The sequence below is a fragment of the Oenanthe melanoleuca genome, chromosome 7 (genome assembly GCF_029582105.1).
Source record: "Oenanthe melanoleuca isolate GR-GAL-2019-014 chromosome 7, OMel1.0, whole genome shotgun sequence".
Taxonomy (NCBI): domain Eukaryota; kingdom Metazoa; phylum Chordata; class Aves; order Passeriformes; family Muscicapidae; genus Oenanthe; species Oenanthe melanoleuca.
This window is the reverse complement of record NC_079341.1, coordinates 7,681,156-7,691,073: the sequence shown is the minus strand read 5'-3', so window position 1 is coordinate 7,691,073 and position 9,918 is coordinate 7,681,156. Positions and strand designations below refer to the sequence as shown.

General features: G+C 37.9%; 1 protein-coding gene across 1 annotated transcript; it reads left to right on the top strand.

Annotated features, from left to right (window-relative positions):
• The first annotated feature begins 1,044 nt into the window (after positions 1-1,044).
• Positions 1,045-8,172, top strand: MSTN (myostatin). Its single transcript, XM_056496298.1, has 3 exons — positions 1,045-1,562; positions 3,364-3,737; positions 5,835-8,172. The coding sequence occupies exons 1-3, from the start codon at positions 1,190-1,192 to the stop codon at positions 6,213-6,215; spliced, it is 1,128 nt and encodes a 375-aa protein (XP_056352273.1). The 5' UTR covers positions 1,045-1,189; the 3' UTR covers positions 6,216-8,172.
• Positions 8,173-9,918: the final 1,746 nt, after the last annotated feature.

The following is a 9,918-nucleotide window of genomic DNA, read 5'->3' as shown; positions in this document are numbered from 1 at the left end:
AATGTAAGATTTTATAGCCATAATGTACACAATCACACAGAGAAGTATCACATTTATGCAGAAAGCATATTTTACCTGCATTTTTTAACACATAAGCAGGACATAAGAGAGTTTCTAAGTATTTGAGTAAAAAGTAAAAAAGCAGAGAGATATCACTTAGTTGGCATAATACAGAGACATTTTGAAGAGAAATAAAAGGTTACACGGAAAAAGAGGATAGATCAGAGTAGAGATTTAAATATTTTAAGTCTTTTAATGTTTTCACTAATAATGAAAAAAGCCAGTTGAAATATTCCTGTGTAATATTAGAGTGGGTAGCTAAAGATATTCATTAAAAATACCTTTGCTAATAAAGGTACTTAATTTACTGCCCAGGGTTCTGGTGACAGCATGAAGAGGAGACAGATTTATTTTTCATTACTGACTGTTAATTCAGTAAAGAATTTTTTCTGTGGATGTTGATATATGCTAAAGGGCAAACAATTAAGACAGGCATTTGCATAGTGTCAGATATGAACAAAATCTCCAATGCTGCTTTAGCTAGAGTCTAGGAAAACCCACTAAGTTTTTCTGAAATAGGAACTGCTGCATATATATTAGTTGTTGAACAACATAAATTAGTACTCTTTGCAATCCATTTCTAAAGTATTATTTTCCTGCCTGCTAAAAGTAGCCTCTCAGGATTTTCTTTTAAATAGAACAAACTTTCAAGTCAGAAAGATTGGTAGAAGCTTAAAGCAAGTTTAGAGCAATGTTTCTCTTGATTCATAGCACAAGTACACAGTTGGTATAATATTTAAGAATGACAGTGCTGTCTTTCAGTACTGCTGCCCACAATACTTGGAAATATATCCTTTCAGAATGTGAAGGCATATCCTCTGAGAAGCACCCAGATAAATCAGTTCACCCTTGGCTGTAACTAAATGCTGTCTAGTGACTTGTGATCGACAGGGCTTTACCCTCTGACAGCCAGATTCATTGTTGGGACAGCAACCAATCGTCGGGTTTGACGACATGAGCCTAATCAAAGTTGGAGTATAAAAAGCCCCCTTGGAATATATAAGGTACACCAGTGTGGCAAGCTGTCTCTCAGATTGCATTTGCTTTCACGGATCTGTTTAGTACTGGAAGGGAAAGGGGGAGGGGGAAAAAAAAAAGAAGGGAAAAGTGCTGCACTGAATGTGAGATCATGCAAAAGCTAGCGCTCTGTGCTTCTATTTACCTGTTCATGCTGATTTCAGTCGATCCGGTGGCTCTTGATGACAGTGGTCAGCCCACAGAGAACGCTGAGAAGGACGGACTGTGCAATGCTTGTACGTGGAGACAGAATACAAAATCCTCCAGAATAGAAGCCATAAAAATTCAAATCCTCAGCAAACTGCGTCTGGAACAAGCTCCTAACATTAGCAGGGATGTTATTAAACAACTTTTACCCAAGGCTCCTCCACTGCAGGAACTGATTGATCAGTATGATGTGCAGAGAGATGACAGTAGCGATGGCTCTTTGGAAGATGATGACTACCATGCCACCACCGAAACGATTATCACGATGCCTACAGAGTGTAAGTAACCCTGCTTCTTTTGCCTCCCACTACCCCTCTGAGAGAGTTATCTCCCTGCTGTAGAGCCACACAACTCCTGCTCAGGCTCTCCCAACAGGCTGCTGGCTGAAGTCTGCTGGAGGGAGGGAGGAGAGCGTTATTTCTAAAGAATTTGAGCCAGGTTCAGATGACCGTGTGGCGAGCCTTTGTTTTACTCTCCTTATAATGTGTGTGCCCTGTAGCACTTAGGATTTGCCCACTGCCTTAGAAAGCAAAGGGAGAGCTGCAGTTCAGTCAACTTCGTTATCTGCAGCACTCGGGGCATTTCCTCTTGCAAATATGAAGTACAAGTGCAGATAATGAGAGAACTATATTTTTTGTGAGAGAGGTTTCACTGGCCAGTATTTTTAGAAATAATAGAAATCAACAGAAATGCAGTTTAGAGCACTACACCTACTTAACTGCAACATGCTACAGCAAGTGTAAGTAGAGAGTTAAATTCTTGCCTCTTTGCTGATCCCATAAACTAGCACCACCCACCTTGGAGTTAAAACTATATATTTAAAGCAAATATGTGTATAACAGATTAAATGTAAAAATGTCTGTGCTACAGCAATCAGCTCACGTAATCGTGCCAAGGAAGAATGAAGGCATTTACTGAATGAGCAGATTCTGAGTTATCTTCCAAGTGCTAAACATCTGCCATGGCTCCTATCAAGTATCTTTTGCACAGCTAATACTGTAGTATCTTATGTTCATCAGCTAAAGTATTTGACTATGGCAGCTGTTTTTTTAAATAACACTTATGAATATGATGTCAAAAAGGAAAAATAAGACAGGACATATAAGGCATGTTAGCAGTTACAGCTAACATTATGATATGCAGACTAGAATAATATCAGCTGCTCTCACCAGCTAAAAATGAACTCACAGATGAAAAAGTAAATTTTTCAGTGAAATTTTTCAACTTAGTAATTAGTAAGATGGGCACTTAATAGCATTATTTTACTGCAGTCTTATCATAAAGCTAAGTTCTGCCTGCACTTTTATTCCGAACTTTTATGTTCAAGGCTTTATAACTATTTTTAATCAAACTGCTACATAGTTACAGTGACTGAAGAAAAGTCATATTTCATTGCTCTGAGTTAATTTCCTACCTCTTATAAAAAGCCCTTGAGCTATTTTAAATGCACTAAAGAGACAGGTATCTTAAGTGATAAGATTTATGAATGTTAAAGCCCTGCACCATTTAGGATTAGTACTACCCATTTTATCCTGGCATGGAAAGATATTGCCATGACTAGGTATGACAGCTGCATCACAGGCTACAGAAAGGAGGAACACAACACTGCACGTGACTTTCCTTAATATTATTCAAATGAAAACAAAATGATCCTTATATTAATCCCCTCAATTATTTTCTTCCCACCGAGAAATGCAAGTGTTTGTGCAGTTTGCCCAGGGCTGTATGGTCTGCAGGAGGCTGAGACTTTGGAGTAAATTAGCAATAGCTGGATCACCACACACATGTTGAGTCAGCTTATGCAAAGTTGCTATTCTGCATGCTTTATGAAGGTCCTCAGGAGGTGACCAGCAGAAGTGAATTGGTAGCAGGTGATAGAATAATTATGTTGACATCCACTAAACTTGTTGTAGAGTATAAACCATAGGAAATGAATTAAGTTAAATCCACTTTGTTACTGCTTCTCTTTATAATATATTGTAATATTTTCTATAGTCTGAAAAAAAAAATAGTCAGGTTTATATAAGCATTTTTTTCTTGTTCCCTGTTCAGTAATCTGTTCTTTCCATTCATTTATAGCTGATTTTCTTGTACAAATGGAGGGAAAACCAAAATGTTGCTTCTTTAAGTTTAGCTCTAAAATACAATATAACAAAGTAGTAAAGGCACAATTGTGGATATACTTGAGGCAAGTCCAAAAACCTACAACGGTGTTTGTGCAGATCCTGAGACTTATTAAACCCATGAAAGATGGTACAAGATACACTGGAATTCGATCTTTGAAACTTGACATGAACCCAGGCACCGGTATTTGGCAGAGTATTGATGTGAAGACAGTGTTGCAAAATTGGCTCAAACAGCCTGAATCCAATTTAGGCATCGAAATAAAAGCTTTTGATGAGAACGGACGGAATCTTGCTGTTACTTTCCCAGGACCGGGGGAAGATGGATTGGTAAGTCTATTTAGAAAAATCGCATTTCACTGAAAAGCATTTAAGCTCTGTTTTAAGGATAAAATGAATGCATTGTTCAGGGAATGGAAGATAAAAGTTCAGTATATTCAATTCTTTCATTCTTTGCTCTCTGATCATGCCAGAAATCAACAGCTTTTCTCTGCCTCCGTTTCCCTATCTCAAAAATGGAGAGAAATTGTAGTGTTTCAGAGACATTGTGAGGAATTAACTAGAAAAGATTTTGGCAATTGCTGATGGATGATACTATCAAAGCAATATTGTTTTCAATTTTGAGAGCAAATACTGCTTAATAAGCAGCTAATCCACATAAAGAACAGACTTTAGATTCTTTCACTGGTTAGGAAAGATGCCCCCAGTACAGCTGAGAAGGCAAGGGAATTCCTACATACTCTCTATGCATATATTTTCCATAAACAGCAACAAAAATTCTCTCTTTATGAAGGTGAGGACATATCTTCTTCATAATGTTAAGTTCTTTACCTTTCAGTATTTGGTAGAGTGCATCATGCTACCTATTAGAAATGTCCGAATAGAGAAATTCTGCTTGATGCAATAATCAAGTCATGATGATAAGAAAGAGCACAAAGTAGCTATCTGGTTTGTTTTATAAGAATAGATGAACAAATTAAATCTGAAGTTTACCTACAAGTACACCTGAAGTAAACCTGAAGTGAAACTACAGCACTTCCCTTGCTATTTGTTTCTGTGAATCACTAATCATCTACAACCTATGCAAATTTCTAAACTTATCACTACCAAGTGATACCTCCTTTTGCATAAAGTCTGAAGAATATTATTCTACTTTTACTTCTATGTAGTAGATGAATCTGTTGATCACAGAAACATGGAAACATATAAATATTTAGGTTGGAAAAGACCATTGTGTCTAACCATATTTATGCAACATTTAATGTCACAGCAGTATATTACAATTTAAAAGTGCTTAAAAGAAAAACTCTGTGATATCTTGTTTATACATCCAATATAAATGTGGATCTCCCATATTTGAAACAGGCCAGCTGGATATCATGATCAGGAATTCCCTCATCACCTCCATCCATTCAAATGATGATAGACACAGATAACCCATGGCTATCATCATCTATAAATAAACATCTCGGCAGCAGAACAGGGTTAGAGGCACAGCTGAAAATGGGAGAGGAAATCTCTTCTCCCTTCCCTCCAGTAGTTCCCCTCCCAGTAACAAAGCTGCCCCTCTTACCAAACACCTTCCCATAAAATTTACCCTTGGAAAGCGCACTTCCAGCAGCTTCACAGCTTGCAGGTATCTGGGGAGAAGGAAACCTGTGTAACAAAGTTATCTGGGCTGTTACTCCTGAGGAATGGTCTCCATGGGATGGCCCCATCTGTGCCAAACCAACACACAGGGCAGAAATCAGTGTGTGCAAGTGAGCAACTTGGGGAGCTTTTTCAAACTCATGATCATGAGGGTTGCAATTTCCTTCTAGTCTCAGTTGGTGACTGTGGAAACACACCTTTGGTAGAAGGCATGTGGCTCAGAGATCTGCCAAAAGTACATTCCTGGCCACAAAACTCTTCCAGGAACCAAAATATTTTGCTGCCCCTCCAAATTCATTCAGTCATAGAGTCATTCAAGCATGGCAGCAATAGGGGAGCAACTTTTGGCTCCTTCTTGGTCTGGACAAAAAACTTTCCTTGATATCCAGAAAGCCTGAATTCAATATGATTTTATTGAAGGGAATTTCAGAAGGACTCGCAAAAGCTCTTATTATGGAGTATAGAATAATAAAACAAACAAAATTCATTATCAAAATTAAAAATCCAGCATCCAGACTTTTGAAATGTTCTTATAGCAGTTAAAGGATGAGACAGTGGTGATTTCAGGGATAAATACTCAGGTCTTAAAGCTCTGTATAGAGAAACAGCAGGGAAATTCAGAGATAACTATAAACATAATGTAGGTCAAATTTTGTCTGCAAACTTCATTTCAGAATATTAATTTGATGCCTCTACATCTGAAATATTGTTTGCATGCTTTTAGTGAACCTGGGCTTACCTCAGAAATGATTCCAATTCCTTCTCCTCTTCTCACAGAACCCATTTTTAGAGGTCAGAGTTACAGACACACCGAAACGGTCCCGCAGAGATTTCGGTCTCGACTGTGACGAGCACTCAACAGAATCTCGATGCTGCCGCTACCCGCTGACGGTGGATTTCGAAGCTTTCGGGTGGGATTGGATTATTGCTCCTAAAAGATACAAAGCCAACTATTGCTCCGGAGAATGCGAATTTGTGTTCTTACAAAAGTACCCGCACACCCACCTCGTGCACCAAGCCAACCCCAGGGGCTCGGCCGGCCCCTGCTGCACACCCACCAAGATGTCCCCCATCAACATGCTGTACTTCAACGGCAAAGAACAGATCATCTACGGCAAGATACCCGCCATGGTTGTAGATCGCTGCGGCTGCTCATGAGGTTCCTTGTGGGATTCACCGCTTCACAAATCGTGGAAGCTACCAAAACAAAACAAAAAAAGAAATAAAGAAAAAAAAGAGAAAAAATAAAAAAAGTTATACCCCCTCACCAGTCTTTCAAACTGTGAAGTTACGTACGCAAGGCATTGCCGACCTCCTGTGTGCTACCAGCACCAGCTACAGAACGTGAACTAAAGGACAATGTCATTATCTGATGGCTGCTTGTGAGCCAGCAAAAGAGAAAAGCTACAATCAAAATCACCGGATTTAATCAATGAAGTTCTTACATTATGAGGGAATCAATATTCAGTTATTTGGATGCAAATTTAAATGCAGGTTTCAGTACATATTGGTAATCAAAAGCAAGCTCCTTCTCCCCTGAGGACAGAAGGAGCAGGCTTTTAGGTTCCTTTATTCACAGCTCCACTTAATATCATATTTACAGGAACATATATACTGGTAACATATATGCCACTACACATTATCACCAGAAACATCCTTAAACACTTGAATATATAGTGCAGACTTGTGAAATGTATCAGATGAAATTCCACAGAAATGGACAAACCCTGAAATTAGGGATGGTATAGTGTATTTAGTGTGTTTCCATTCCTTTTCCTCATTAGTATGTTAGTAACCAATGGCAATGGTGCTACATAAGCAGGCTGAGTAAATAGAAAGACAGTTATATAAGTGAAAGAATTTAGGCTTAATAATGAATTTGCCCTATCCTCAGGTATTCAACTATTCAACATTCGCAAGAAATTGATTTTTTTTTTTTTTTAATGAAAAGGAATAGTTTTCTAGACATAGAAAAACAGAAGGCAGCAGAGAAATCCAGCATTCAAATTGCAATCCCACATTTTAACCTGCCTTTGCAACATTACCGTTTGCACTATGGTAAACCAATGCAAATAGTTGGTTGCTACAGATATTGTTTAAAAACCACTTTGATATAACTGACTTGTGTAATATGTATGCATCAATATTTTGTAAATAAATGTTTATTTTTTAATCACTGTTGGTATATGTTCATCACAAGAAAACAATTACTTTAACCTGTACTTTAGCTTAATAAACAAACCCCAATATTCTCTTCATAATATAATTTTCTGGATTTTAACACAATATGTAGGAACACAATGCAACAAAGTAAACCATATGTTGAGAATTATTCTACATTTTATATGTTTTTTACATTGGAATGAGCCATCTAGGATAAATGATGGCTGTTGACATGTTTATAAGGTTCTCTGGGTTACTGTTTTTATGATCATTTTGATCCTCAACTGAATTTCCATATTTTGAATGTTATGTTCATAAATAATGATGATACCACAAAAGATTGCTATTAAATACATTTTATTATATTTAAAGGTTTGCAGCAAAGTATTTTCTGTATTTGAGTAAACATAGCACATGGATTTCCACGCAAATTCTGTACATTTTCCTTATAGTAAAAAATTGTTAATTGAAATTAAAAAGATCTATTTACTATAAAGTCCATTTTATTTCACATGTGAAATAGAACTGACAAACCAGGTGTTTGTTAAGACAACACAATCACTGTTAAAACATCTTCATGTTAGTATGATGCACGTTTTTGTTATATTCCAGAATTCAGTTTTGAATTTTCCTTTGTGTAAAACCACCCTAAAATTGAAAAACTGCTTGATTTTCTTTCTCTTCCTCTTTTATATATTTTCTTCCTCAGTGGTAAATATTTTGTATTGAATTTTTTACTTTTTTTAAAATTTGTATGTAAGGACATTAAAACTTAAAGTCTGAGTGATGAGGTTTGAAATTTAAAAGCAAACAGATTTTCTGCAATTTCTTTTGAATGATTAAGAGTTCTGCTAAAGCTGTGTCCGAGCATCAAGCAGATGTTCAGCTTCTCCCGATGCAGTTCAACAGAGCAGGTCCCTGGGGCCCTTAAATACACTTTCAATTTAGTTTCCCACAAAACACCATCAGACTGAATAAAAATCTAAAAGCTTTTGGAATACAGACTCTCAGTGAAGCCACAAGAATTAAAAGTACAACACAATTCCCCTCCTAACCAAAGTTATGCAATTAAGGGAGAAATCCTCTGTTTGTTGAAGTCAATGGCAAAACCTCCACTGGCTTTAATGGAGACCAACGTTTTGCCCTCTGACTTCTAACTTGTGACATTCAGGCACCAAGCAGTGCCATCCTGATCCTGTGAACTATCAATAGCATCTCCTTGACTGAGGCTCTTAAACCATCCAGAGACTTCCAATTAACTTCCATATACCCTACAGCTAAACATTCACTGCTTTAATTGGGCTAGTTCATATAGCAACAGCTGCAGAGATGCAGCAACATGGATTTTGCAGTTGATAGGGAACAAAACATATTCCCAATCTGCACCAAAGTCCAGTTAAAACATCTGCAGGATTATTTTTAATCATGATAGGCAAAGAAATGCTAATGCTAATTCATTTACACAAGTGAAATCCTTGGCTGCCTAGTAATAACTGTACCCTGCACAAAGGCAGTGCAAAAGTGATGGAATTTTTTTTTTCCTGGAATCAATGAAAACAAAATTTAACCAAGAAAACAGGTAGCCTAATTTCCAAAAATAATCTACTCCAACCAGCATCCCATCTTGACACTCAGACAAATTTTATTCCGTGTAAATTCTATGCAAAATGCATCTTTTATATTTTGCCAAACTTGAAATTACCATAGAGCAATTTTGGCTCCTGTGATTTAATACTGACCTTACAGATAAGTGGCTACTCATAGAACATGCTTTGGGCTGTCTTGTTGATTTTAGCTCCTGAATAGTTCATTATTAATATGTTTATTGACAACCAGTTTAAAATGCCAATGATTTCTTTTGTTCTTACTGCTGCATCCTTATTTTCACAAGGCTCAGGTCTGAGAGGCTTCAGCAGCATTTGTGAATACTTTGTATGGCTCTCAAACCTCACTAGTTAGCTGTATACTCAGAATAATGAAAATAGCCAATGAGGGATGATGTGTGGGAAACAGCCTCGTTTCCTTGCCTGGCATCCTAAGAATCCCAACAGGAATGAACCAGGTAGAATCCAGCTTTCCAAGGCAGTGTCCAAGTGCCCCAAGATGCACGTGCACACCTGCAACAGGGCAGTTCATCATCTCTATACTGCTTCAGATCTTCCTTTTCCTTCCCAACATGAGCCAGTCCTTTTCTAGAGCTGCTCTATCCCTACTTCCTACCCAGCTTCAGTTACACTGTAATTCAAGTAGCATTTCCCTGAGCATATCCCATCCCATCCCAGCCAATGTCCATCCCCAGCACACTCCAGACTCTTGCCCTAAAGCCCCTTTTGCAGGAGGATCAGTCCCTCTGTTGTACTGCCCTCCTGTCCCTTAAGCAGATCCAATGCATCCTGCTTCTGCTGGAACCTGCAGTTAGGGGAGAAACCTTCCAACACGCTCAGCAGAGCCTGTGGGGAATTTAGCAGCTGAACACAGAAGTCATCACCACTAAGCATAAATGCACTGCAATTTTTCACAGATGGACTCTTTTGATAAATATGAGCAGATTTCCAAGGAAGAACTAAAGGCCAAATCCATTCATAGCTTTAGGTAGCTATTCCTCAGTTCTGCAGAGTTTAGGTTTGGGGTTTGTGGTTGTTTGTTGGGAGTTTGGGGTTTTTTGAAGGTTTTTTTGGGTGGTTTCTTTTTTAATCAG

Coding starts and splice junctions, on each gene's coding strand:
- MSTN (XM_056496298.1), top strand. CDS start 1,190: ATGCAAAAGCTAGCGCTCTGTGCTTCTATTTACCTGTTCATGCTGATT. Junction 1,563..3,363: donor TATCACGATGCCTACAGAGT/GTAAGTAACCCT, acceptor ATTCATTTATAG/CTGATTTTCTTGTACAAATG. Junction 3,738..5,834: donor GACCGGGGGAAGATGGATTG/GTAAGTCTATTT, acceptor CTCTTCTCACAG/AACCCATTTTTAGAGGTCAG.